Here is a 26,215-nt window from a genome sequence, read left to right on the forward strand (position 1 = left end):
TTGCAGATTTATGGCAGGGAGAAAATGACGATCACTCGATAGAATTTTTGAAGTGTCGAGTAATTGGAGGCAAACGGCAGCCAAGTTCAGCCAATAGACATTAGTCTCGAGCGCACATGCGAGAAGACAACCTGATGAAGATGTGAGCGCCTCATTTACCTGAGAAGTGATGGACAATCAAGATCACTTCGCGCTTCAATGATTGCAGCTGTGCGCGTAACATGGCGGATTAAGTGAAGACGTACCTCTTTTCGATCAATGCATCCTGCCTTGCGCGCTTGAGCCCTTCCTTCCCTAAGAGCTATCCCCACGTCTGTTATATGAGTCTGAATTACTCCTCGAGGATATGCTATACGTCTTCGCTGTCCAAACAGCGTGTGTTCCATGAAGAAGTAGGGCGGAGGAGAACGGAGACGTTGCAAGATGAACGAGTCAGATAAGGGTTGTAAATCATTTACGTAAGCTGTCTCCATCAGATCCCACCTGAGATCTAGCGTACCTCACGCCTGCTTATCACGGGTTATCGAAGGTTATCGACGGCGACGAGCAAAATGTCATGGCTATCTCCAACAAAGTCTTCCAGCAGCTCAGCGCTCAGCGCTCAGCACACAGCACACAGCACACAGCACACAGCTAAACTCTAGCAGCTCGTAGATATCTCACGTCGTAGACACGCCAGCTATAGCCAGCTATGTGTTATCGGCTATCATCTTCGAATTCCAAGACGAACCGCAGCGGTTCAAGTTGGATGTCCATGTGATGGCCAGGGGGCGGGCCAGGGCGGACCACCACAATTATGTGCACAATGGGCGCGGCCAGCTTGTTGAACACGAGATAGCGTTGAACGTTTTCGCCGTTGGAGGCATTGCTCCCGCTTATATTTGAACGGTGCGCGATATCCGTCTTTCCTTGAGTCGTGCTCTCATCGTGCACCTACGTGCAGGACTGTTTCGAGACAATGCACAACCTCCATCTCTTCGCCCTTCTCGGGGCTCTCGCTACTGGCGTCCGTGGCCTTAATGAGCGCTCCCCTCGTACGGTGTACTCTTCCCTGTCGGTCGGAGCGAAGCAGCTGTTCGACGAATCAATGGACTTCAACGAGCAGTTCTGGGACGAGTCGGAGGGCTACTTGTATCAGATCGATTCTTCCGGCATCCACGATACTCGCGCGACGGCCATGTGGGCTCCTGCTCTTCTCGCTCGCAATGGCAAGAATGGAGGAGACCTTGCGCGCGCGATTCGCATCTTCAACCAGATCGCCCCTCAACAATATGATCAGAACGGCACTTTGTGGTACGGTACCTACCCCCACACCCCTCAAGATCCGTTTCCGGGAACTTCGCTTCTCGGAACGACACCGTACTCATCGTATGATCCGAACTGGTGCGCTACAGTGTTACATTACATGCGTTTGGTCATTGATCATCCTCCAGGCGTGACTTCATCGCAACTTCTTGGGTATTAGCTCTTGAACAGAGCGGCCATCTTCTCCCCGAGTCGGTGATCAGCGGGGTGGAACAGTCTCTTCTCAAAGCTGGCAGGGGCAATCTATTGCGCTACCAAGGTCGCGGGGCCTACGCCAACTCTGTTTCCATCAACAAGACTGCTGATAACCTTGATGCTGTGCGCTCCCATAGTAGTCTGATACGATATCTTGTTTGCTGATGAGATGATCAGGCGTACACAAATCCATACTTGATGGGTACTTTGGTCATGAGGTAAGCTGGGAATTGAGTCGCTTGTTACTTTGCCTTTGGAGTATCTGCTAAATGTAATCAAATAGCTACATTGGACATCGCCTCAATGACGCGGAACTCATAACAAAATCTGAGGAAGATGCGCAGACCATCTACGATCTTTTCACATTCGGCCATTTCAATACTTTTGCGGAGTATAACAGCGGCACATATACTGGCGTCGGTAAGAGATTTGCGCCGATCATATTCAACATGTAATGATGTATCTCAATTTAGATCTGTGGGCATTGGCGCTGTGGAACAAGTACGCTCCAAAAGGAAGTAAGCTCGCCAAGTACGGACCCTTCATGTTGAACAGCACTCTCATCGATCTCGGCACACTCTATCATGCTGGACTGCGTAATCTTGCTGGCCCTTGGGATCGATCGTACGGCTACGACATGACTCGGTATCACAGCGTATTTGGCCAGCTCGTGACATCCCTCGCACCTCTGCACAAGGGTGCAGTCCCATCTCCGCCCGCAGGAGGCCTTCACACTAACGATGCCGCATGCTTTGCCCCCCTGATGCCCCTCATCTCTTCGATCATTGCCGATGCCGCTCCCAAGGGCGTCCTTTCGAGCTTCGCTGCATTCGGGGCCAAGGAGCGAACTCTCAAACGTTCGCTTCGTACCAACGTCGTTGACGAGACTGCTATCCGTAATGTCACGGCGTGGCTAGGTGAAACCACCTCTATCGGTGGTCAGTCGGTGCGCCCTCGTTCTCTCCATCGTCTGAACCACTCTTCTTATACTCGAAGCGATGCCAGCTCGACGAGCCATCTGCACGCCAGGCTTCTGATGTCGCAGCCGTGATCCAATGGCTTCTCCCTTCCTCGCTCTATCCGTACGCTACTGCCACTTCCCTCCCTAAGATCGGCTACATCGCATTGTCTCCGCCCACTGCATCCGTGGTCAACGCCACTGCCTCGAAGAACACACTCACAGTCTCATTCCCGCCCTCGACACGCTGGACGAACGCAACAGCTCCCACCCTTGTCACGTTCGCTGTCGGTGGCTTCGACATGCGTACGAGTGGCGCAGACATGACGAAAGGCCTCTTAGGCGTTCCGGGATTGAATGTCTCGGTAGTGACCTCAGGCCTGGGTAACCAAACAACGGCGTACAGCCAGGATGGATGGAAGTAAGTGCTCGACTTTTGTCTCCAGGGCCATTCAGCGACTGAGCTCTATCATAGTGGATTCTATTTCTTCAATGTCAGTTATCCGGTCACCGCAATTTGGCCATCCGTGCCGAGCATCGCCATCATCGTGTCTTGAATGTGAAGAGGGTGCCGTCACTAATTCAACTTCGCTGAAATCAATTATTTTAATGCTGTCCTTATTACGGATACGAGTTGTGTGTTTCGATGAGATGGTATCATAAGTACGGGATGCCTGTTCGGCTTGTTCTCTGATATCACATGTCCATCATTTGTTATGCTGGAAGGCAGTCGCAACACCTCTAGCCTGCCTCGCGACATCATCCCGACCTAGCCGCAAAGCTAAAATAGCACAGTACTCTAGAGATACGGGGAAAGCGTCGTTCATAGTTTCTTTGTATAGAGTCATAGCATTCGCCGAAAGTTTTACAGCTCTGAGCCTGCACGTTGTCGGCGCGGTCGTTAGCGTATGACACGGCAAGCTGGTTGAGAACCTTGGCAAGATCTACGCCGTACGTTTCGGGTGTCGATTCTGCAAGGAAGGTGTATACTTCTGCAGCCTCTACGAGCCAATCGTGCCCTTCCTGCTGCCGTCCGAGATCGATAGATAAGGTATAAACTCTGGACAGATTCAGAGCGAAATCTTGACTGTGCCTATCTGGACGTGCTTGTCTGAAAGGTCGCAGCAGAATCGCTACCTCTTGAGTGACATAGAGCTGTACCAAGTCCAGGTCCAAATTACGATGGCAGAGTCCGCGCAGAGGTGCCGACGTATCTTGACGCAGCAGCCTATTACCGCACATGCGAAACTCGTCATTCCAAGATCTCCGCGCGACTTGTGCTGTCGTCATGTCGGATTTTGTGCTTCGAAGGGATCGGAGAAGATCGAGCGCATCTCTGACGGCATCCTCCTCGTCGAATTCGGAGCTACCACGTTTGTGGTAGTAGACACTGTCTGGGGAGTGATAATAGTCTGTGGTGGCATGCAGAGTGTCACTGTCAACCATCTCAAGACTGTCGAAGAAAGACCCAAGCTTGCGTTCCAGGTACGTCTGATGTTCATTCACATACCATTGAAGCATGAAAGAAATTTGATCAGCGAGAAGCAATAATCATCAAAGTGGACAGACGCACCTCGGCATTGGTCTCCTTAGATATGATATCAGATTGTAAAGCGCGATTCCAAGCGTTTGTAGCTGTCTAGTGACTCTTTCTTCGAGTACCTTTTCTATCTTCTCCATATCGGCTCTCTGACTGTTTGTTATGACTTTCAGGCCTTCTTCTACAACTCCGACCTCTTGCCTAACAATTATCAACATTGTCAACTGTGAAGAAAAGATGCTCATTAGCAGATAAAAACACGGCGCGAGGGTTTCATGCACTTGAATTCTGTGGTGGAAATTCAGCTCCTCCTTCATACGTAAGAGCTCATCTCGTATCGCGCTGCTCTCCCCACACGCAAGCCCAAATGCCAAGATGTGTGCAAACCCGCTTTTCTTTTCTAGCAGCCTTTGGCATCTTGACAGGATTTTCTCCGAGTCTCTATAAATTGTCAGCAGCTCCTGACCTTCGAGGAACAGCCAATTTAAGTCAAGACCTTTGCAAAATTATCAAAGCGTGGCCTGCGAAGGGTTTGATGAATTACGGCTCTGACTCACGTGGAATTCGATACGCCGCATAATATCTCCGTAGACTTCGTTTCCTAGGTACTGGGCATTCCGCCTATTGTCGATAACGTAGGCGGTGTTATTTTCAATACTTCCCAAAGGAGTTCAATTAAATACTAAGTTGTTCACGCACTTTGTCGATGAAAGCTTTGATCTCCTTCGCGATGTCTATAAAATCTTTGACGCTCGATATACTCATCACAGTCCGTTTCTATTATCCACCAATTCCTCAAAGTTCATGAAAATAGCGTCAAGGGGTAGAAAGAGATAAGATTGCCCCTCAGTTTCAAGCTCGAGGTTATATCTGGTTATATATGGCGGGGGCGGAGGCGTGACCCTTGATCGGTACTTTTGATCTGTATTTGATATGATAGATGTTAGAGTGGCTAAATCCTTGTCAGTCAAGTATTGGCAGATAGATCCATATCATCTTTTTAGAGGAACTCATTGATGAACAAGGACATCGGAAATGATACCTCATGTATCTTCTCCTGACCATTCACACCCGCTTTAATGTCAGGACAACACTGTGCACCAAAATTCGATACGACATTTTGGGTCAAGCGAGCGACAGTGCTCAAACACCTGTGCCGTGGTCTATACTCTGATCGCCGTCTCGCAAAATTCTCATCCTTCAATAAACATGGCTTGGAGTCAGCAAATATACAGTCGACATCCATGCTTTTCGAATTGGACTGATGGTACACGCCTCTACTAATCTTTACATCAAGCCTTCATAGGGTTCGCCCATGCATCCAGCCAAGCTTGTCGAGAGGAGATGTCCTTGTGCCATCTGTCCAGAGTGGTCAATCAAACCATATCGGAGGGGTGGTTTTTACGCAAACACGCACCTAGACACATTAGGTCTTCTGTCAAACAGATCGATGCCAGCGCTGGATATCATGGTCGCGTAAGGCAGATGAAAGAGATCCGCAAGCGTGATGGTCTACCACGAGTATGTGAGACATCTTGCACAAGGAAGGCTGCAGAAGACCAACATACCTCGCCAGCGAGGTACTTCCGCTTGGACAAAATCCGATCGTATACTTCGAGGTTAGCATCAAGCTTCGCAATCTGATCAGCGAGGACGGTCTCGTTTGTCTGTCCGCCCAAGACACTGCCCCATAATGAATACGTGTATCATGATATCAAGTATTCCTCGGCGTACGGAGAGACGACTTTCTCAAATGCGATGACCGCCGCCAATGGCTCAAAGCTATTCTGCTCCACACTCGCGGCCTCCTCAAACAGCGCATTTGGTATGGCATCGCGTGGGATTAATGGCGCGTCTGCCTTCGCGTACGTTGTTGCAAGGTAGCGACAAATAGCGCGCGATTCGTATAACACAAAACCATCGTCATCCTAGATCAAGAATCAACGTCATGAATGGGATGATCAAGATGTATTCGGTCGAGAACGCACTATACATGGCACCATCGCGAAGGGATTCTTCTCAACGAATGATGGGGCCTTCTGTTCCTGCTTGAATAGATCGACAAAGACGAACTCATAGGGAACTTCCAGCTCCTTCGCGATGCCGACGACGCGCAGTGTGCATGCCGACTTGTCGTGACCGTAGATCTTCAAGACCATGTCGGGATTGTGGATCTAGGATAATTGTATAGATGGAACTTGACGAGCATCAGGTTCATGTAAGTGTCTTTATAGCGTTGCAAAGCTGCCAACTTATGAACATCAGGCAAGCAACCTCCTAGACCATCGGCCATTTGGCGTCAGCGTAGCGTGCGCCTGGCTTACATAACACCGACATCGGGCAACTTTACCTGTCCGCCAGTGTCGGCCTTCCTCTCGCTCTGATTATCCTACGATCCAGAAGATTGTAGGGATTCGAGATCAAGTGATCGCGATGTTTCACAGCACTGCCAATCTACAGCAATCTACGAAGTCAAAAAGAATGTCATCCACATGCCTTGGTCCCTGAACTTGTCTCCTTCTCTAAAGTTTGATTCTGTCCCAGCGTTACCAAGCATCAGTAGCATTACCTGCTATTACAGGCAATTGCAGGCTCTTGCTCTCTATTATCTGTTGAATATATATCTCCTGGTCAAAGTATGATTTTATCCGCGCCGATATCCGGATGATACCTTCTGACTCCCCTGATATTCCTCAAGTGTGTTATCTATAAATTGATGGTGCATCCCTTTTCTTGAACAAGCCCCAAACCGATACCATCATGACTTTCTCGGATCGACCCAGCCAACAAAGTGCAAGTAAGTGATCCAGGGCCTTGAGCGCTTAGCGCTTAGGTACAAGCTTCCTAGGTTCGTGATCGTATCACAAGGAACAACCTGGAACAACACGAAGCTGATGCAAATCACCTTCAAAATTTTCGAGAAGTCGGCGCGCTTCAAAGTGCGGGGATGATGGGATGAGATCTGCTCAGCAGACGTCGATTTCAGGTCTTCGGAGCCGACATCCAACGGCTTAAGGCGGCTCACTGGCTCTCATTGGCAGCTCATTGACACAGAGCCTCCGTGCTGCACTGCTATACGGGGTGACCAGAGGCCGGATCGCCTGCATATTATGTCTCCAGATGCTGATGCGTCTAGATACCCCCTGTGAACTCAAGATGTGTAATGATCCTCTGCCGAAGTACTCACCTTGGACGATAGCATCACCACGGGCGCTCGTCGAAATTTCAATAACAAAAGCGACATGGGTGCAGGGATATGTGGCTCTGATGGCTATGTCAGTATCTTCGGTTATCCATCCCCATGTGCCCTTTAGCCGACATGGGCGAGTTTACGATTGATCATAAAGCTCGGTGTTGCCTCGTCCGCAAGTTTCTTGCCTTCGCCGCTTTGTACTCTTCTTGTCACTTTGTCGTGAAGTCGACTTGAGCCATCTCTTCTCGATGACACCAAGAGAGGCGCAGCAGCTCCAGCATGCCGGCAGCGTGATTCTGAATAATGCTATCGCTCTGTCTTTGCAGGCATTCTTTTACGGTAAGCACCACGAATTCTTGCCGCATCGTCTTTTTTGCCAATCTTCAATCAGGCGTCTACACTATCCTTATCATTTTCTCCACGTACCATCTCGTGTGAGTTCAATGCTAGTTTCAAACGCCCATCTGCTGAAGATACGCAGACAAAAAGATATGCGATCTCGAGCAAATATCATCATGCTCATGGCTACTCTCGTCATGTTCGCAGTGTCGACTAGCCATGCAGCACTCGACATGGTCATTCTGATCCAGCAGTTTGTGAGTATATTCATCGGACATCCCGATCTACCACTAGCGACAAGATTTATTGTGGCAAATAATGCTGTGATTGGGTATGAAATCGGGCAAACATACTTGTACACGATCAATGTCGGTAGATATCTGTATCTTGCTTTCTACTACCGCAAGCTGATCGGGGTCCTCAGGGAATTTTAAGCGACGCTGTCGTTGTCTGGCGAGCTTGGGTTCTGTGGCAGGATAATCGCAAACTTGTCCTTGCGCCTTTGGTCCTACTATTAGGCAGCCTATGTGAGTTCTTGCTATTGCAGTCGAGACCATCACCTCATTTCTTTCTAGGTATCTTATGCGTGCAGATCGGGTTGCAAACAGCGTCCGATCTCACGGATTCTATTCCGCCGAATGCCTTGAATAAAGTTCGAACCTCCAGTTGGGCGTTGTCTCTTGCGACAAACACAGTCGCCACTTCTTTGATTGGCTATAAAGCATGGTTCGTTCCAATTCCCTTCCAAAGTGCAAGTTCATGCTCAAGTGAGCTTAATTACTAGGTCGCACAGACGCTTCCTGAAAGCTAACCTGAGCCACGGCAGCAGAAAGACCAAAGTCGAAAAAGTTCTTGCGATTCTTGTTGAAACTGGCCTCTTCTACTGCTTACAACAGGTGGGTAATAGTCTCTGAGTAACCGCTGACACCTGATAACTTTGGGGCTTTTTGTAGGCCATTATGATTGGTATGGGGTATATCCCACTTCCTGACAATCCTCGCTCGCCTGTCAGCTCAGTGCTGAACGGCGTCAGTGTACATCTAGCTGTGAGTCTTTGAAGCGAGAAACGCCAGGTTATTTTCTGTAATTGAAAGGATCTTCAGGGGATATATCCTACCATGATCATTGTTCTAGTCAATTTCCAGCGCAGCATCATGGACACGCCGGGTGTTAGTCTGAACGTTAGCGGTAGCGGGACCATGCCAATTGCAAGTCATCTATCATTCGCCACCCCCCCTGCCATGTCCGCTCGGAGTGATATGTTGCCGAAGCGCGGTACGGTTCACTTTGAGCCCCCCGAGAGGACTGGATTTGGCCAGGAAGACTTGGAGCTGGGACCTGCGGCGTTGGAGAAGAGTCGGACAGGTTGAATCCCGTTTAGTACGGTATCACTTTCCTCGGATCGCTGATGCCGTGGAAGCTTTCGTATCGGAATCAATTTCTATTCTATGGTAGAATCTATGTATGGGTAATACTTACTTTCACGACTCGTACCGACAGTAAAACTCCCTCCTCCCTATTCAAACCGTACTATTTCACATGGGACGTTTCACTTTTCACCCTTGCCTCGAAGGGGTCCACCGACCGAGATGTGTACTTCATTTGCGCAAATAGTTCGACCTCGGCTGCCATCATGAATTATGCTCGCGTGATAACAAAGTCAAAATGACTGTCAGAGGATATTACAAAGTTAGCGTTACAAACAAAATTCCCTTTCTCTTCTGAGCTTCGACTTGGGCTGATATCGAGTTTGTATCCCTCCATCAATTCTTCACATGCACGGGTGCCTCGCTTCCCTAAAGTCAAAGCGTTGGTCAATGTATGTAAATGTAACGACATCGAGCCAAAGACACCCCCAGGCAATATGGACTCACGCAGCACGTGTTATTGTAAATCGCAAGATATGAATAATATATACATCAGAGCAGCCGCAACCGGGAGGGTCTTCGCAACACTGTTACCACAGCGGAGGTGCGTGTGCGTTAGTATGCCCGCGAATAGCCAGGGCGGACCGCCGTATCTGCACCCCAGGATATGGTGACTCACGTTCTGGCGAGAAATAAGCTCGTCTCTCACGCTCCGAACGTGCTCGAATGGGTTCGGAGTTGCGACTAAAGCCGTAAGGAAGATGAAAGACGCATGGTGCGAGGATAACGAATACTATATCTGGAAGCTGGTCGATTTTCTCGAAAGATTTGAGCAAGGGACAAGTGGGAGACGATGTGAATCTCATTTGGTTCCAACTACTCTTTGTTGCACCAGGTTCAGCGCCTCCGTTGGCCTGCTGACCCTCAACCTCTCCACGATGTCCTGATTCTGGAACGATGGTGGAGTATCATGAAACCAAGGACCGAGCGCCACGGGACGCGCATAGGTTGCTGCTGAGCTGGGGAATACCTCTGCTATTACCGTGGTCATATGAACCAGTGACTGCACCTGGGATTCCGACTTGTGCGATAAGGTGTTTCTCTATATAGCACTTCTTTGATTCTCCTGACATGTGAAGCACCAAAACAATCTACATATTCCGGCCATTTCGTCACCCCACTACAACGATAAGTATTCATAGTATGATGATCAAATCATGGCACGCACCAAAGTGAGGTATACCGAAGCATACTTTCGAGCCAAGATCATCAGTACTCAAAAGATGCAGCTCGAGTTGGTGAATCATGCTCTGAAGTCTATTACAAGTGTTCTCTACCTCATAGACTGCAAGAGCCGATACAATCGAAAGAAAAGGGAGTAGAATATCTTGCATAAGTCACAAGTGGCGGCGAGAGATGTTACTATGACCCTAACCTTGAATTCAGGTCTGGACCCATCATTGCATCTGGTGGCAGCATTTTTCCAAGTCGCGACAACATGTCCAACATCGAAGACGAGCCTGGCCTCTCTCTTGACTCGATTTTCGTTGCAAGTCCTATCATTCACAATCTGAATACTCAGCGATTCACCCACTTCTCAGGAGCCTGAACGTCCTCCATCTCCTGATCCAACCTTCTCAACGTATACTCGCAAGCGTGCGCTGAATAAATTTGATTGGGAAACCATCGAGATCCGCTTGGTCGGAAGTCATCCGCTCTGGGGACACTACTTGAAAGTTACACATATCCCCTCCTTCTCGTATCCGTCTCGTCCCTAATCTTGAACAGCAGATGGAACGCATCCCGCTCCTTCGCGTCCTACCTTGATGAGCATCAGGAGCTATACCACGATCGTTGCGTTTTGGAGCTCGGTGCAGGTGGTGGACTTCCTGGAATCGTGGCCGTGAAGAACGGCGCTCGCAAAGTACGTCGGCGACCGGATCATTGTAGCAGCTCTCATACTTCACTGGCTTTTACTATAATAGGTCGTGTTGACAGATTACCCCGACACCGCACTTATTGACAACCTTGCTTACAACGTCGAGCGCAATACAGATTCGACAGCGCGCTCAAAGGCGGATGTCCAGGTGCGGCTTGTCATTAACAATAGCTTCGCAGGATTCGACCGTTGAGATAGGTGTAGGGGTATATATGGGGACATGCAGTTGCACCGCTGCTGAGCCCCCTTCAGGACACGTCGAAAACGTCTGCCTCTCAGCAAAAGTTTGACTTGATCATCATGTCCGATCTCGTCTTCAATCATTCACAGGTGCGTTGTCTCCATTTCTTGTTGGCTGATTTCTAATCTTATCACCTCATAGCATGATGCCCTTCTGAAGACCTGTGCTCTTTGTCTTTCGTCAACCCCATCTCCACCACCGGTTGATATGTCTCCTTGCCTCATCGTGTTCTATACACACCATCGTCCCCATCTTGCCGAGCGCGACCTCGACTTCTTCCGCAAGGCCCACGATCAAGGGTGGACATGCGAGGAAATCATCACGGAGCGATTTCCTGTAAGTTTCGCACACCTAATATGAGGAGACATATATACTCAATAATCATGTCTATGCTCTGATTCCATCCGGCAGCCGATGTTCCCTGATGATCCAGGAGACGAGGAGGTCAGAGCAACAGTGCATGGATGGAAGCTAACTCGACACGCGCCTTGATCTTGATGATCAACACCACAGATCAAAAAATATTCTTGCTTCTGTTCTTGATGTCTCATGGCATTTGCCATCTAACCCTGTGCTTGATATGAGATGGAAGCAAGTTTGCGCTGGACTGGAGAGTAGCGCCGGGCCGGCGTGGCCGCACTGGCTGGGCTTCCCGATGGGGTCTGACGCAGAATTGTCGGTGCCTATGCATTGGCCAGGGGGTTGGCGTATTCTCGTGTATATTTACAGTATGCGATGGGTCGTAACGAATCCGGATGCAACAGATAGCGGCAATCCTCAGAATGTAACCAAGAAAAAAAGATCGGGCAGACGACAAGAAACTTGAACCAAGCACGTTACCTCACCGTCCCGCTTTTCGCATTGAGGACCTGAGCTGACCAAGCGTCCTGCGCTCGAGCGCTTCCAGCGTCATCGCATTGCCCATGTGCAATGCCAGTACGTCTATCTCGTCATCGGCTCTGCTGCGGCGCTCGGCAAGCGACTCGGCAAGCGCGCACACGTCTCTGCGAAACATATCTTTCCGCGCTGTCGTGTGTCGCGCGAGGTACTCGTCCAGTGGCAAGAATGAGTGGCGCTGTAGACCCTCGGCGACACGCATTCGTGCGGCTGAGGCGGACGTTGTTACATATGTAAGTATCATAGCTGATGTGAAAGGAAAGCGTACGTACTCAATTCGCTGTTCTTCATCACGACCCAGAGATGCTCAGGCGCTGGCCACAGATCATCTGGATACTTTGTGTTGTGTTCCACGAGCATTGCAAGTGCACACCGTAGGATCTCCCTACAGTGTAACCCACCGCGCTCATCAACGCCGACACTGCCGAACGGCGAGAGACTGTCGACGACGAACGTCCGATCTATCGCACCATGTATATCAGGAGCATGCTTAAAGAGCGAGAGTGAGGTCATCGCGTACCTGGTATTACCCATTCGACCAGCCAAGCACCGCAGAGCATGGAATTGCTCGGAAACAATACCGTCGAGCGCCGCATGTTATACGCTAACCACTGGTCCGCACGCTTTGTGTCCTGGCTGGTCTGGGCCCACTCAGGCGTAGACTTGTCTCGCCGCGTACGTATTTTAGCCCAGGCAAACGAGACGAAACGGCGATGGTTCGGAGACTTTGGCGGTTTCGTAAAAAGCTCACGACCAGGAAAGCGCTGATAGAGAATGGCAACTTCGATCTCGGCAAAAGTTTTCAATTCGTTCTGATGTTCTAGAACCTGGGACAGAAATTAGGGGCAGTGTTGAGCGTTTGTGACATGAAAAACAGGAAGTTGAACCGGGCACATAATGTGTTTACCTCGGGTACTGCTAGGCGCGAGAGAACATGTTCACGCCACATTTGCTCACAGCACTCTAACAGCGAAGGTAGTTCTTTTGCATCTTGGAGATCGGTGGGGGCCTCCCATGTTGCCATCTCCATGTCGCGTGTCCCCAGCCTGACTTGCAGAGCATGAATGAATCCCCGTGTTGTCCTTAGACTTCGCGGCCCATGACACGCACCTTGCATGTGAGAGACTGCATGTTTTACGCCCGCCGCTAAATAGCTCTTTGCAGCGCCATTTACCAATTACTCCGCGGGCGGAGGTTCCACCGCAATTCGTACACCTGTCCACTCCAGCATTAGCGGGATAAAAACATGTCATGCAAGAAGACACTCGCCGTCTATACTTCACTGAGCACGAGAGGCATATCATCTAAGAACTTGAGTGAGCTGAGGGTCTGTTCAGGACAAGTTCGAGAGTGATCACCTCTGCGGTGAATGAGATAGTAGTGCGTTCCCGTGCAACAAACCCACCATGGCCCTTGATGCGCATGCACACGTCACATGCCGCAGGCGCGTTAGTGTCCTCCATTTCGTTTGTTCGCTTGCGCGACACCCCGCTAACGATCCCTGGCTGACATCCGAGGCAGCGATAAACCATATCGTGAGCGGCTGCGAGCTCCTCTTTGGACCCACGAAGTATCATCTTGGCCATGTGCATGCCACATTGGGTACATATCACGTCCTTTTCCTGTATCACTTTGCCCAGTCGTTTGCGCACGCTACCCTCAGCACTTGCCGATCTCTGAGGCTGTGGCGATGAGCCCTCGCTCTGCTCTTCATCTGCGGTAGCAAGCTCTCGAAAGGCTGGTTGTGACGAACCTGCGCTGGGACTCGAAGTGTTCGAGTAAGCGGGAAGGACACCTCCAGGATAAAAGCCATTCAATACATCGTCTACAAGCGGGTTGAACCAGATCTCCGTGGATTCGTTGGTATTGGATAGGTTGGGCGTCATGGTGAATTGAGACATGAAGGTACCCTGAGAAGCATCAAGAACAGCGCCGAGTTGCATGGGGTCTGGATGGACGGCGAACGTGGGTGAAGTCCATGCCTTGTCACGCGATGTCGATACGACCGCAGCTGAGTTAGTGTGCCTAGCTGGCGCGGATGTAGCAGTATTACTGAGCTGTGCGAGCGCGAGCTCGGCCTCGCGCTCTTTCCTCCGCTCTTCGCTCTCGCGGCGAGAGGCCTCAGCGATTCGAAGCTCAAGCTCTCTGATTCGACGCGTCTCTCGGAGGAGTTCGAGCTGGAGCGCCTGCTCTGCGAAAGAATCAACGTTGACGGCGGCTGAGGAGTCAAGTGGCAGCGGATGGTTGGGCTGTATCAGTGGTGCGGAGGAGAAAAGTGTATGCTGCGGGTTGTTATGGAGGTCATTATGCGAGAGCTGGGCATAAGACGAATTGCCAGCTGACGCGTTTTCGGCGTATACATCGCTGATGTAGGGATCCATTGAGCCTCAGGCTGCTGGGGGTACTGGGAGGGTAATTAGTAGGTCAGGTTGCGAACTTGTTTTATCTGCGAAGTGCAGAGAGCACAGCTTCAGCTTGTTCTCCGCATCGAACATCGTTGACGCCCAAACCAGGGCTTAAGCCGGATGGTAATCACCGGCATCTTCCGGCGAACCATTTGTGATCGACGTCTGGCATGGTTCTCGGGTCACTAGCAGTGCTTGTATTCTCAACGAGTCTAAAGGGATACTAAAGCGAGGGAGGATCGCGACTACGATTACACCAAAAGGCAAAGGCAATGCCCAGGTAATCCACACATCACTCCGTGTGGGTCATTCACAACCAGGCACTTGTACTATCCGAACTTGTAGTGTCAAGGTTGACGAAGAGGAATGGAAGGGCATATGGTCGTCTTAGGAGTAACGTATGACGGGTAGTACTCGTCCTAGAGGTTGGCGCAGATAAACAGTACCGGAGGGTCAGAGTAGCGACTTGCGAGCGCCCCGCTATGTCCAGCATCCGCGGCGTGTTTCATTCTGCCACGAAAATAGCGGCCCATAATCTCTAGGTGTAAGGCCTTGTTTGTTACTTCTGCACCCAGGAAGGTGATAATAGAGTCAGTGGTCCCGCCATCGTTTTCCGCGTTTCCGCGCCACGGGTTCGATGCTTGGGACACTCACAGTTGAGCTTGGTCGGTCGTGAAGCCAATTTTACGGGGTAAAGGGTTATCCGCCAAAAGGCCCCAGAAGATTTTCATCAAGCGGCGAATCATTCCGAAGAGGTCCATTGCGGCACTCAATACGGGTATGACCAAAGAGTGCGAGATTTTACAGCATATACAGGGAGGTGTACGCACAGTAGAATGTTCTGATTCTGATGTCACACGCCGCGCTGATAAACCCCATGTGGGGGCAACGGCAGACCGAGAGCTTCGCTGCAACGTCGACTACTCCATGTATAGTCTTGGAGACATTGATGAAGATCTTTTCTCAAAATCAGTGCGCGTTAGCACGTGGGTTATGCTATGCACGCGGGATTTAGGCTCTATCTCACTGGCGTGAAGCAGTGCCCCCTCCTTCAATCTTGGCTTTGAGTAACTCTTCATAAAAACATTTGTTTCGATAAACCGAAGGTAAGCAGAGGCCAGCGTGATAAAAGCTCCGCATGCCAGTGAAGTTTTCGGATGTTCATGGACAGAAGGAGTTAGAGCTGATCACGACATAAGTTTCGTGGCCAGCGTAAGGATCCATATAACTGCTCAGAAACAAGGCGTCTGAAGCTTCCATGCTTAACAAGCGTACGGAAAGCTTAGCTTGGCCTCTCAAATGCAAGGTAGCCAGAAAGAGACTCGAGCAGTACTCGAGCGTGCCACATCAGCGGTCGGCAGCCATCCTTGAAGCATTCTTGAAGCTCGATGTCAGATGGCCTGGCCACCGCTGACCATTCGAAGATTGGGCGATCATGAAGTAGTTAGTGATCTCCTTGCTGTATTCTCCAGATGTCTCTTTGAATCTTTTCCTCGTTGACTGATGATTGATCCATCATCCCAGAACTATCCTAGACTATGCGCCTTCTCAGCGCAGCAGTAGCAAATTCATATGAGCGGAGAACGTTTGACGACATAGCTTTCATTGCGATCGATGTCCTGTACAGTGCGTACTGTGATGGTGGCAAAAGCTGATTCAAGCTTTGCAGGGCATGTGCTATTTTTAGACGAGCACTGCCGCCGGCTTCTTGAGTGCATGTTTCCCTTTTGGGAACGCGTTTCCACTGGATCTCGTCCTTATCAAAACCCTATCCCCATCACTCGTGGTATTCGACTTACAGCATCACGCTGGCTGCGTTGAAATCCTCACTTGATAATGAGGGACGCTGATCCGCCTGATACATCTCGGAATCTCATCTAAGCCCAGAATCTCATCTATACCCAGCTATAGAAGGTGCATCTAGTCTCATCCTCGTTCAACGCGTTCTTCCGCCTGGCGCTCTTCGATCCGATCGCGTCAGGACGTTCATCTCGAAGAACGTCTCGAATTTGCAGAAGGGAGATGGTACAGAAATACAATTGTACTTCCGGGATTCGTCATCAGGGACACACAGCAGGCAACAAGAAGGGACTGAAGTGGGTTCTGGATAGCGCACTTTCCGTTCTCTTTCACCGTTTGAGGGGAATATCGATAACACAATGGGGTGCGCCGAAGGTCATCAAGAATGTGTTATGTAAGTGTAGAAGAACCTTGGAAATAAATGACGAGGGAAGTAGCTGTGGCACAATAAACCGCCGAGAATGGTGAATCAACCACCAGCGCCCAATAGGTTAGCAAGACCAAGGAAACAGATATGAGCGTGATACGACCATCACTCATATACCTTGACCCATGGAAACTCGAAGTAAGCGTTGACAAAAGCGCTGGGGTTGTTATTTACATAGTCTAATGGGAGTGTGATAAATGTAGTATAGCGTAGTGTAGGGTACCGGACAGCACTCACCAACGCATGTGCTCGGGCAACCCGAAGAAGCATAAACGTTCCCTGCCCAGTCGCCACCTGCGAAGGCATTCCAAATTTATCAGGCAGCTGAAGAGGAGATAGCTGCCGTCACTCACAGAAAGTGAGATTGATGATGATGTTATTTGGCCCGAAGTGCGATGAGATGTCACAGCTCGTATTCGGGAAGTATGCGTCCGGTGTCCCCTTTGTGCGCGAATTAGCGCATATGGCCTAATTCAGAAAAGAGAATGGGCCGCGGTCCTCACCCAGTTGCCAGTATTTACAGAGCTTGCGCCGCTGGAGACGTCGCTGGGAACACTGCCATCGTTGCGTGCCCAGAACCACACCTTTATGAAGCTGTTTGTGCGCTCGATTGCGTACCTGCGAGCGGACCGTGAATGCGGATTACTACACGCAGAACGCCGAAGGCCACGTACCAACCACCCCCATTTTTGTTAAAAGAAGGTCCATAACTGTTTGCATCGGTTGTTTGCACCCCACACCCAGCGTTACTGTTGACAGCAACGTTGCAGTCGTTCTGCAATGGATTGCTGCAGGTGCGGGGATCAGCCTTCTCCATTGAGAGACTCGGCGGTAGGGAGGCTTTCCGCCGAATGGGACAACGTACCCCGTTTCTAAGCGAGACGCTGGCATCGTGCATCCTGAGGGATGAAAAGGCACGTTGAATTTTAGTAGAGGGCGCGAAAGCTGCGCAATTACCTGAGCTGGTGTGCAACGTGGAAGTGTTCGGTGATTCGTCGTTGACGCCTTCTACAATGTCAACTTCTCCCTGATGACATTCCACAGGTTATCCGTACGGCATCGCCACATTTGGCTGCACTTACCCCATTTGGCCAGTTGTCTCCAACCTCCCAGATGGCAGGCCAGGTGCTGGCAGAAGTCATAAGGTGCCTCGGATCGGGGAAAAGGTTTCGGGGAAAGGCTCAGTTGGGAAGGAAATACTTACCCGCATCCCTCCGGCATGTGCTCTACATTGAATCTGGAGGTTCGCGATAGAAGATGAAATTAGTCCCACTCCGCACATATGCATGTCGAAGAAAGCTCACACAGCGACATGCGTGGTGTATTGCTTGTTCGACTGAATTCTGAATGAGTTGCGCCCCGCCCCGCTTGAACTCAGAACACTGGTATCGTCAGCGCGGAGGATGAAGTTGTTCCCTGATACAGTGGCTAGACCATCACTCTGCGCAGTCGATTTGGAGACGTAGTTACTGCGTGGGCACAGTCTACGATTAGTAATTCTATTTGATGGACCAAAGACACTCACACACGGCCGTGTGTAGGATCCGCTATGGCTTCGAAAGAGAAATCGTTGAAAAACGCGCTGCCCTGGAAATTGTCACTCAGAGAATACAACGCCGCAAGAGCACGACCAGATAAGAGCACAGAGACAGCAATAGTCGAGATAGAGATAAATCGCCACATTTAGACAAGGGGGGAGAGATCGGAGAAGGGTAAAAGAGTGGACAAAGCACTCAAAATACCAGAATGAGTAGAGGGTATATATACCATATTCGAAAGCTAGAATGAATCTTCGAATCGTTCAAAGAACCAACGACAGATGATGCGATGGGTGGTCATATTCTGCGGAGGGACCATGGGAACGACTTTGAGATTTCTTCGGAATCATGACAGAAAAGGGAGAACGAGCTCAAAGTGCCAGGTGGTAGCAGTATCGATGTATACGGGCGCACTTCATGATCATCCAAAAACGAGGCGTCAGGCCCAAAGATGGAAGTCCGGTTGCACACAAACGCCTCCGCCAGGTCAACTATCCCGGCGGATGCATACATAAGAAATGGGGTATGTCCCGAGACAGCCGAATCGATTGCAAGTATGCATGTGGGACCAAGCTCCCGCTGGCATCTGGCGTATATCAGCTGCTTGAAATTTCCGGTGTCATGAGCCCATGGAGCGCTTCACCGAAGGAAGGAGGGTCAGTAGACGCACTTGACAGCCGAAGTTTCCGATTATAGCTTGTCTTGTGTGTACGCAGAGTGCTTGCTTGGAAGAGGCAATATGCTTTCAGAGCGTGTTCAATCCTATCGGACATAAGTTGATGGTGGCAACAAGACGTCGGCGTCGAATTTCGATGATTTATTGAACGAAAGGGGGAGATAGCAATCGATACGATGAATGCGATCCCGCACCTATTGACCACCAGAATGCGGCGCTCCGTGCTGAACCCTACATCATCTTTGCCAATATGACCGAGATCAGTCGCAAGGTTATCTCATAGAGGTCAAATGATCTGGAAGCAGATATCGCAACAGGACCTGAGCATTCGAGAGGGACTGCCCCGATGGCAGCGCCGATTCGACATCAATGTGAGCCATCCGCAGATACAACCTTGTGACAAGAGCTGGAGATACTGTAGTGAGCAGGTGATCCGAGCAAGCATACACTAGATACGGAGAGAAACGTCCCTTTTGAAAGCCATTGGGAACGCCGAGAATGCAATCGTCGAAATGGCAGTCGCAATATGAGCTAGTCCCGCAAACACGTGACTGAGCTCTTGTGTCATGTTGTTCGAACTGCTTTTCGTAACGGAAGTCCGATCTACAAACGATCCTACCCATTTATAGGTGGTGTAATGCTGCAAACAGATTTAACTTTCTGTCGGTGTGGATGGTGGGGACTTGGAAGCTCGCGGTATGTCACTGGCGAAATTTGCGTGGATGAGGCGCGATGACATTGACATCGATTCTGCCATCTCGTTCCCACAGGCGCGTGGTGGTATTACTTCCATTCTATGTCTGGAAGGCATGATAATGTACGGCATTCTCCTCCGATGTCCATCGCGTCTATCACAAGCATTGCGTAGGTCAAGTGCCCACCCATACTTCTCTCTCTCCCTCTCCAGCCTTTATCGGACCGATAGATGGTCACGCCTTGGCTGAACCACCACCCGACTTCTGCCTACGAGAAGAAAGAGGTAAATAGAAAGAAAGAAAATAGTCGAGGGAGACATACAGCTGATACCAGCTAGCAACGAATGGGATAGAAAAACTTCCTCCCCAGAAGGCTATGAACTTGAGAGCAAGTGTTCTCTTATTAGAGTAATCGAAAGGTATGCCCTATCACACGCGAGACGATAAACTGGTGAGTTGAAGAATTCCACAAGGAACATAAGGAAATCATACAGAGTATTTCTTACTGCCAGTACTGAGCAGCCTCTTGTGGATGACCGCCGCATGGTGCGGAGCGTGTGTGAGGCGTGTGAGAGCAGTAGGAAGACGCGTAAATGACGAAGACATTATGGTAAGGATGATGTATCATTATAACGCGCTCCATCCCTGGTTTTATACGGGGTGGACTGTCGGAATTGGGGGGAACGCGCCGTATGCACACCGTACACGGAATTCCGTGCAGCCCCGATATTAGCATCGAGACTGTTTAGCGCATCAGGCTAACGTTTGCCGACAGTCCAGAATGGTCTTGATGTCGCCCAGAACGCGCCACATACGAAGTATGCAAGTGATTCCAGGGGTTGTAGGATGCCAAAGGGTACGTTTTCGCGATGATGCTAGATTTTCAGGTAACTTGCAGTAAATAGGAAGCATGGTCCTAGTAATTCAAGAAGCATAAGAGCACCCATGTATCCGGAGGCCATTGAAATGGCCTCGGTAAAGGTTTCGAGACTCTGAAAGACGAGATGATCGAGGTCGAGAGGTGAATCACTCCAGACGCGTTCTGGACATACCTAGAACCAGTTGGCGTCTAATATCCTGCACTGGTATCGACAAGCCATCTGAGTCTTTCCTGAAATACTGTCTAGTTTTTTATATGATGAGCTATACGAGGTTGTGGATGCCATTGCATGGCGATGTAGATGACGATGATGAAGTGAATCGAGAGGAGGATCAGCCGATGGGGATGGCCTTGGAGAATTTAAGGTCTTTGGCGTGTTTACAGATCATAATGACATCGCCGCGTTAGCGTAGTGGTTATCGCATCCCACTTGTAGAATCATCTGCATGGGAAGGTCACTCGTTCAAACCGGGTACGTGGCACGTTCTCCTTTTGTGACTTTCTCTTATCTTGGGCTAGCAATTCAAAGTCCAATTCCGAACGTGTGTATCTCGACATCGGTGCCAAATTGGCTGAATTGATTTTTGGGACTTTGATGCTGATCAACACCACAACACAACGAGGAACATGGTGGGACCCATGTAACACGCATCTAGTAGTCACATCTATGCATTGCAGTCTCTTGTTGATTTAATAACCGCGATGCTTCTGCCGTACCCCCACAGTCACTACAGATAGCTGCAGATGGATTCGCGAGGAAATGCTGGTCCAGATCCTTCGCTACAATCATGGAATCAACACGTCCAACATCTTTGGGGAGACAACGCAAGCTCTGCAGATCGCATTCAAGCAAAAGCTTCGCATCCGTCACATATACGTTGTTAGTGAGACGATGTGCTGCTGTAGCGTGTGTAGGACATAGGACATTTGCTGCCTCACTCATCCTTACTATACTTACATGAGCGAGGAATACAAGAGAAGAGAGTAAATGGCCCGGTCTGATCAGCGCCGGAGATATCAATTAACGAAGAGTTCATTCCATTGCATTCTGTCCTGTCCTGGCGCTGTTGATGATTCACTTCCAGGGCGCTCTGGATCACCTGAACTTGTTGACACTGTCAAGGTCCGGTATGGACTACATGATTCCACGCTAATTGAGTTTTTCACTGACCTATTTGTTCTACGACCATCTTCTCGCGTGCCTCTAATCACCGCTCCTGTGGGTTCTCTCTTTCAGAGATTTTTTCGCATTAAGAATTTCCCCAGTCTTTGACACTATCGAGGTCGGGGTTCTGTAATATATTGACAACAGCATATATGACAAGGCAGGGTCGAGTCCTGCTCTGAGTTTCCTCATTACCAATCCCACATTCCAAGCACCGATGAGTAACCTGTAGACAATGTGGATATTACCTATAAACCTACAATATGATCCTAGTCGAATAAATATTTGTTTTCGGGCACGACCAACTCGTGCTACTCAGAACTGGCAGCCTCCATGATCCTTGGTATCTTGTTGAGATGTCTTGCTCTCATCCTCTCGAGACCTTCCAGGGTGATCGCCTTGCCCAGGTACCTTGCCATCACACTCAACTCCTCATCTACAACGAGACGCCTATCCACAGATCGCGCGATACTGGAAGCTTCTGCGCTGAACATGCGGCGCGTTGTGTCAGGGTAGCGTGTAAGGTATTCCTCGATGGGAATAAAGCCCAATCGCCGCTTGAGCGTTTCCATCAGCCGCTGTCGGAGGGCTGCAGACACGGTGTAACGTTAGTGGGACAAGCTTTTAGGTTGCCTACTAATATGGCTGCTCACTATACGGACTTGACTTGATGGCAGCCCAGAGATGTTCTGGAGGATGCCATGGGTCGTTCGGGAAGTCAGCATTGTGCTGCATGATTTCGTTCAGTATGCGTTGGAGAATTTCGCCGTAAGAGAAGGTGCTGCGATCTTCGACATCGCCGTAGTCGAACGGCAATATCGTTCCCATGAGCAACGTGCGATCTGAGGGAGTTAAAAAGTGATGTTAAGCACCACGATAATCACTAGTGAGGTATATAGACAACGCACCTGGAACAACCCATTCAGTGATCCATGCTCCGCACAAAATCGAGTTTGCAGGCATTAGCACGTTCGACCGACGAGTGTTGTATGCTACCCACTCGTCCATGGACTTTTCCTCCTTGCTTGACTGCGTCCATTCTGGCTTGCTCTTGTCGCGACGCGCACGAGCTTTCGTCCAGGTAAGAGCAACATAGATATGATGCCCTGCACTCTGAGGGGGATCCGTCCACAGATGACGAGCTGGGAACTCGTGCTTAATTATCTTTTCTTCAATGTCGGCGAAAGTTCGGATTGCATCCTGGTGCTCGAGGACCTATACTTTAAAATTCAGCTTCGTGGAGGGTGCTAAGACCAGACGTGCCGACCTCTGGAACCGCGAGCTTGGCATAAAAATGCTCTCGCCTCATTTGTTCGCAGGCTTCTTGAAGCGCGGGCAGTTCCTTTTTTCCTGCTACATCTTGTGGTATCTCCCAAACAGACAGCTCCATGTCCCGTGCACCAAGCCTGGCATAGAAATGTTAACGCATGAAAGCGTCATAAGTCGAGTTCGAGCTTACCTAGCATGCGAAAGGCGACATGTCTTCCGATTGTCGTCAAATAGCTCCTTACACCTCCATTTGCCTATACCGCCTTTTGTAGATCCTCCTCCACAGTTGCTGCACCTACTCGTCATCAGCACAAATTAATTCCAAAGTGTCAGAGCGAGTACCGTTTATATTTCTCTGAACATGGTATACAGATAACCTGTCAGGAAAATCAGACATTGTCAAGCGATCAGCCGCATAGACGTACTTCGACGGTGAACATCAGCGGCGCCTTATCACGGGCGATGAAGCCTCCATGACCTTGCACCCGAGTGCAGACAGTGCACACGGTGGGAAGCGCGGTGTCCTCGACCTGATTTGTCCTCTTCCGGCTGGACTGCGTCGACTGAAGGGGAAGACACTCGTCACACTGATAGGACATGTCATACCGCACGTCCAGCTCGGAACGCTCGCCGCGTAGCTGAAGATGGCACATCAGCTTGTGACAAGACGCACAGTGCGCCTGATGTTCTTTCACGAGCCGGATAGTCTTTTTCTTGCCACCGAGATTCGTGGAAGAGGGCGCAGAGACTTCTGATGGCTGAGGAACGGTGTTCAAAGTCGCAGACTCGTGGAGGGTGGAAGTTTCCATGGGAAGATATGAGGGAAGAGGGATCTGTGACGTTGATGGGACGAGAGTCGAGGGCGTGCCGAATCCAAACAGGTCTTCCATTGAAGGATTGAGCCAGTTAAACTGTTGTGGAGTAGACGATGACGTTACGTGAGGAGCAGAGGTAGCGCGAAGATGAATCTCTGCTAGTGCGAGTTCCGCCTCGCGCTCTTTGCGACGTTCTTCGCTGTGCCTCCGCTGTTCTTCAGCGATTTGAAGCTCAAGCTCTCGAATGCGACGAGTCTCCCGCAGAACCTCTAGTTGGGTAGCCTGGTTCAAAGGCCGAGGCGAGTTGTCCGAGACGGGCTGCGAAACGTGACCTCGGATCGGCGGGGGAAAGTAAGCCTCTACTGGCGGATTATGCTGAGCAAAATCCTGGACACCACGAGAATCAAAGTGGTCGGATCTAGGCATTGGTGCGTCATGGTGTGCTGGAGACGGGTAGGGAGAGGGGTAGGCATGTGGGTCGACTGAGGGCATCCCTAAGGAAGGCTCTGTGAAAAAAGAAAGTTCTTGGGGGACATGACGATTGTCGGGGTGAATGTCATAATCGCTACTGGTACCATTCAAAGCGTCGTTGGGCACATAGAAGTACTGTTCCATGGTGCACGGCAGAAGGCGCAGTTAGTGAATAGTTAAAGACTAGAGGAGAGAGCTGACGGAGGATCAAGTGATATGTAAGACGTTTTCCGTCGACACTCATGAATCAAAGGGTGTATGGATTGACCACAAAAACTGGCTGCTCCCTACAGTCATCGACACCGTGACTAGCTTGCACCTTGCGGCAGTCGATATTTGGATCCGGATGACAGCCAGCGCCGAACTGCGCCGAACGCGGGAAACAGACCCTGGTATGTCACGCTCTGTCACACAGGCGTTAACCAACATCGTCGTATCCTCACGCTGCCTTCGTCCCTTGTTGCTTCATCTTCCTTTCTTTCGCGTCAGGCCAACAAGCCATACAGTGTCTATGATAGAGTATTAAGCCTGCTTTTCAATCATAACCAGTTGCCCCCTGCCTTCACACCTTGTGATGTCACCGCTTTGGCGCCTGCCGCAGTCTACTATCTTCGAAACGGTCAGCGCCCCAGTCGTTCACTAAGCTGTAGGCTACTCGGCGAAGCAAAAGTGAGCTTGTGCTGTACATCTATAAGAATCGATAGCTCGCAAGTCCTAAAAAGCATTCTCCTATCAGGCATCCATCTAGGGGGCCTCGGAATAAACTCGTCCATGCTTTCCAGCTTGCCGTTTTGAACTATAGGGCTATTGCCTAGTTTATAGTCTTCTTGGTAAGGTCGGAGGAGCCCTGTGTTTATCTTACAGCGGCGCGCCTCCCTTGAGTCTGTACGTAGCTTGTCTGTGGATGTCATGTCTGTCATCACTTATACTTTCGGCATTCTTTGCACAGGAAACCGGTAGAACCCGTGACGCTGGTGCAGGGTGTCTCGGAGATCAACGAGCCCGAAGCTCCCAGACTTGTGTACGCCTTCAACAACGACGTTTGAAGAAATGCAGGCACTTGGACTACATCAAATAACTGGAGCCATATAATAAGTTCTACGTGCTGATTGTTTTTTCAGTATAACATAACAAGACTCCCTCATAAGACCGCTATCGATCACAGCGTCGGTTCATTCACAAGGAAGGCATGTAGTGATCACAGTAATTTTCGTATGTTACAGAAGACGATTATCCATTTACGTTTGATGAATAGATATCGTTCCTGTGACTATCCCCAAACAGTGAAGGGGGTTTGATATCATAGTTCGCCTAGCATGACCAAATATGTAGCACTTACATGAAGGTGCCTTTTTTTTTGAAACCATTAGAGAGAGCCTGTCCGATTTGATGTTAGGATCCAATGCTGACACAGTCGAATAACTATGCAGGTGCCTAACGGAGAGTGAACGATCGCGTGAGTGCTTGATTATATATGCTTTCTCGTAACACTGTGGATGAAGCTCTTATCACACGTTGAAGCTCGCATCCGCTGTCCAACGCGAAGACAGGTATTGCGCTGGTAAGCCCGGCATCACCTTATCTAGGCAGGCAATTCATCTTCATTGGGGTCCTTCGTGCCAGCATATTTACGGCGCTGACGATTCTCACAACGAACTTGGCAGACGAGGCATAGACTACATGGTAACTTGCTGGCCAAGCTAAGACGAGATTACTGTTGCGTGGGACTTCAGGCCTTCAGGGGTTCAAGAGCCATGGAAAGGCCGCCAACCAGATTCCGGGAATCTCTAGAGGTGAGGACTTCCCCCCTGGAGGCGAGCAGGAGATGAGATCATACGACAAGCTGTTGCTTAGTAATTTCCAAATTTCGACGGCCCTGGCATTGAGGCATCTGAGTGGTTGGTTCAGTACGGAAATGAGATGAGGTATATGACGGGCATCCATGATGCATCGCAAGGTGCGGAGCTCTACTCACTGAGCGCGAATTCTCGCGTACTACATTGCACTATCGCAGGCCGACACTGGCGAATACTTATGGTATCATTCACGAATCCACAATCGCGGACGAGACAATAAAGAAGCATCACCCCACATCCCGCA

General features: G+C 50.0%; 10 protein-coding genes across 10 annotated transcripts; 4 read left to right on the forward strand and 6 right to left on the reverse strand.

Moving 5' to 3' along the window:
- Nucleotides 1-958: 958 nt before the first annotated feature.
- On the forward strand, nucleotides 959-3,015 carry HETIRDRAFT_105792 (uncharacterized protein; the record flags this gene model as incomplete). The annotated part of the gene is made up of 7 exons (XM_009552919.1): nucleotides 959-1,383; nucleotides 1,434-1,623; nucleotides 1,678-1,718; nucleotides 1,784-1,920; nucleotides 1,974-2,446; nucleotides 2,506-2,879; nucleotides 2,934-3,015. The coding sequence occupies 7 exons, from the start codon at nucleotides 959-961 to the stop codon at nucleotides 3,013-3,015; spliced, it is 1,722 nt and encodes a 573-aa protein (XP_009551214.1).
- A 266-nt stretch (nucleotides 3,016-3,281) lies between these two features.
- HETIRDRAFT_105793 (uncharacterized protein) lies at nucleotides 3,282-3,979 on the reverse strand (the record flags this gene model as incomplete). The annotated part of the gene is made up of 2 exons (XM_009552920.1): nucleotides 3,282-3,290; nucleotides 3,344-3,979. The coding sequence occupies 2 exons, from the start codon at nucleotides 3,977-3,979 to the stop codon at nucleotides 3,282-3,284; spliced, it is 645 nt and encodes a 214-aa protein (XP_009551215.1).
- A 1,220-nt stretch (nucleotides 3,980-5,199) lies between these two features.
- On the reverse strand, nucleotides 5,200-6,198 carry GST1 (glutathione S-transferase). Its single transcript, XM_009552921.1, has 5 exons — nucleotides 5,987-6,198; nucleotides 5,733-5,926; nucleotides 5,567-5,681; nucleotides 5,416-5,510; nucleotides 5,200-5,357 (listed from the first exon to the last, which is right to left on the reverse strand). The coding sequence occupies exons 1-5, from the start codon at nucleotides 6,155-6,157 to the stop codon at nucleotides 5,291-5,293; spliced, it is 642 nt and encodes a 213-aa protein (XP_009551216.1). The 5' UTR covers nucleotides 6,158-6,198; the 3' UTR covers nucleotides 5,200-5,290.
- Nucleotides 6,199-7,380: 1,182 nt separating this feature from the next.
- Nucleotides 7,381-9,088, forward strand: HETIRDRAFT_480361 (uncharacterized protein). The gene is made up of 8 exons (XM_009552922.1): nucleotides 7,381-7,530; nucleotides 7,583-7,625; nucleotides 7,673-7,898; nucleotides 7,955-8,057; nucleotides 8,106-8,256; nucleotides 8,315-8,426; nucleotides 8,484-8,576; nucleotides 8,634-9,088. The coding sequence occupies exons 1-8, from the start codon at nucleotides 7,440-7,442 to the stop codon at nucleotides 8,898-8,900; spliced, it is 1,086 nt and encodes a 361-aa protein (XP_009551217.1). The 5' UTR covers nucleotides 7,381-7,439; the 3' UTR covers nucleotides 8,901-9,088.
- A 1,307-nt stretch (nucleotides 9,089-10,395) lies between these two features.
- On the forward strand, nucleotides 10,396-11,569 carry HETIRDRAFT_105796 (uncharacterized protein; the record flags this gene model as incomplete). The annotated part of the gene is made up of 7 exons (XM_009552923.1): nucleotides 10,396-10,443; nucleotides 10,499-10,656; nucleotides 10,689-10,821; nucleotides 10,883-10,984; nucleotides 11,041-11,166; nucleotides 11,219-11,413; nucleotides 11,489-11,569. 7 exons carry the CDS (start codon nucleotides 10,396-10,398, stop codon nucleotides 11,567-11,569), a joined length of 843 nt encoding a protein of 280 aa, XP_009551218.1.
- A 166-nt stretch (nucleotides 11,570-11,735) lies between these two features.
- HETIRDRAFT_389267 (uncharacterized protein) lies at nucleotides 11,736-14,337 on the reverse strand. Its single transcript, XM_009552924.1, has 8 exons — nucleotides 13,981-14,337; nucleotides 13,333-13,821; nucleotides 13,238-13,278; nucleotides 13,085-13,189; nucleotides 12,882-13,020; nucleotides 12,495-12,801; nucleotides 12,247-12,435; nucleotides 11,736-12,184 (listed from the first exon to the last, which is right to left on the reverse strand). Exons 2-8 carry the CDS (start codon nucleotides 13,564-13,566, stop codon nucleotides 11,919-11,921), a joined length of 1,281 nt encoding a protein of 426 aa, XP_009551219.1. The 5' UTR covers nucleotides 13,567-13,821; nucleotides 13,981-14,337; the 3' UTR covers nucleotides 11,736-11,918.
- A 2,180-nt stretch (nucleotides 14,338-16,517) lies between these two features.
- Nucleotides 16,518-18,289, reverse strand: HETIRDRAFT_65736 (glycoside hydrolase family 16 protein; the record flags this gene model as incomplete). The annotated part of the gene is made up of 11 exons (XM_009552897.1): nucleotides 16,518-16,785; nucleotides 16,844-16,900; nucleotides 16,960-17,047; nucleotides 17,110-17,224; nucleotides 17,281-17,394; nucleotides 17,472-17,505; nucleotides 17,564-17,633; nucleotides 17,689-17,734; nucleotides 17,811-17,843; nucleotides 17,911-18,075; nucleotides 18,132-18,289. 11 exons carry the CDS (start codon nucleotides 18,287-18,289, stop codon nucleotides 16,712-16,714), a joined length of 954 nt encoding a protein of 317 aa, XP_009551192.1. The 3' UTR covers nucleotides 16,518-16,711.
- Nucleotides 18,290-18,293: 4 nt separating this feature from the next.
- Nucleotides 18,294-19,151, forward strand: HETIRDRAFT_411773 (uncharacterized protein). The gene is made up of 2 exons (XM_009552926.1): nucleotides 18,294-18,744; nucleotides 18,815-19,151. Exons 1-2 carry the CDS (start codon nucleotides 18,562-18,564, stop codon nucleotides 18,917-18,919), a joined length of 288 nt encoding a protein of 95 aa, XP_009551221.1. The 5' UTR covers nucleotides 18,294-18,561; the 3' UTR covers nucleotides 18,920-19,151.
- HETIRDRAFT_436412 (uncharacterized protein) lies at nucleotides 18,294-19,443 on the reverse strand (the record flags this gene model as incomplete). Its single annotated transcript, XM_009552925.1, has 2 exons — nucleotides 18,294-18,744; nucleotides 18,815-19,443. The coding sequence occupies one exon, from the start codon at nucleotides 19,441-19,443 to the stop codon at nucleotides 19,093-19,095; it is 351 nt and encodes a 116-aa protein (XP_009551220.1). The 3' UTR covers nucleotides 18,294-18,744; nucleotides 18,815-19,092.
- Nucleotides 19,444-21,666: 2,223 nt separating this feature from the next.
- HETIRDRAFT_389274 (uncharacterized protein) lies at nucleotides 21,667-24,259 on the reverse strand (the record flags this gene model as incomplete). Its single annotated transcript, XM_009552927.1, has 8 exons — nucleotides 21,667-21,738; nucleotides 21,821-22,149; nucleotides 22,214-22,402; nucleotides 22,469-22,775; nucleotides 22,828-22,966; nucleotides 23,020-23,118; nucleotides 23,172-23,206; nucleotides 23,255-24,259. 7 exons carry the CDS (start codon nucleotides 24,257-24,259, stop codon nucleotides 21,872-21,874), a joined length of 2,052 nt encoding a protein of 683 aa, XP_009551222.1. The 3' UTR covers nucleotides 21,667-21,738; nucleotides 21,821-21,871.
- Between the last annotated feature and the right edge of the window lie 1,956 nt (nucleotides 24,260-26,215).

The sequence above is a fragment of the Heterobasidion irregulare genome (assembly GCF_000320585.1).
Source record: "Heterobasidion irregulare TC 32-1 unplaced genomic scaffold scaffold_11, whole genome shotgun sequence".
Lineage (NCBI taxonomy): Eukaryota > Fungi > Basidiomycota > Agaricomycetes > Russulales > Bondarzewiaceae > Heterobasidion > Heterobasidion irregulare.

Excerpts from the sequence above, each read along its gene's own strand:
- HETIRDRAFT_480361 (XM_009552922.1), top strand. The coding sequence starts at position 7,440 with ATGACACCAAGAGAGGCGCAGCAGCTCCAGCATGCCGGCAGCGTGATT. Across the intron at positions 7,531-7,582 it reads TTTGCAGGCATTCTTTTACG|GCGTCTACACTATCCTTATC; the intron begins GTAAGCACCACG and ends ATCTTCAATCAG. Across the intron at positions 7,899-7,954 it reads CATACTTGTACACGATCAAT|GGAATTTTAAGCGACGCTGT; the intron begins GTCGGTAGATAT and ends CGGGGTCCTCAG.
- HETIRDRAFT_411773 (XM_009552926.1), top strand. The coding sequence starts at position 18,562 with ATGATCATCCAAAAACGAGGCGTCAGGCCCAAAGATGGAAGTCCGGTT. Across the intron at positions 18,745-18,814 it reads TGGCATCTGGCGTATATCAG|TTGACAGCCGAAGTTTCCGA; the intron begins CTGCTTGAAATT and ends CAGTAGACGCAC.
- GST1 (XM_009552921.1), bottom strand. The coding sequence starts at position 6,157 with ATGGTCTTGAAGATCTACGGTCACGACAAGTCGGCATGCACACTGCGC. Across the intron at positions 5,927-5,986 it reads TCGCGATGGTGCCATGTATA|GATGACGATGGTTTTGTGTT; the intron begins GTGCGTTCTCGA and ends TTCTTGATCTAG. Across the intron at positions 5,682-5,732 it reads TTTGAGAAAGTCGTCTCTCC|TGTCTTGGGCGGACAGACAA; the intron begins GTACGCCGAGGA and ends ATTATGGGGCAG.
- HETIRDRAFT_389267 (XM_009552924.1), bottom strand. The coding sequence starts at position 13,566 with ATGCACATGGCCAAGATGATACTTCGTGGGTCCAAAGAGGAGCTCGCA. Across the intron at positions 13,279-13,332 it reads CTATCTCATTCACCGCAGAG|ATGATATGCCTCTCGTGCTC; the intron begins GTGATCACTCTC and ends TCAAGTTCTTAG. Across the intron at positions 13,190-13,237 it reads GTGAAGTATAGACGGCGAGT|GTGTACGAATTGCGGTGGAA; the intron begins GTCTTCTTGCAT and ends TGGAGTGGACAG.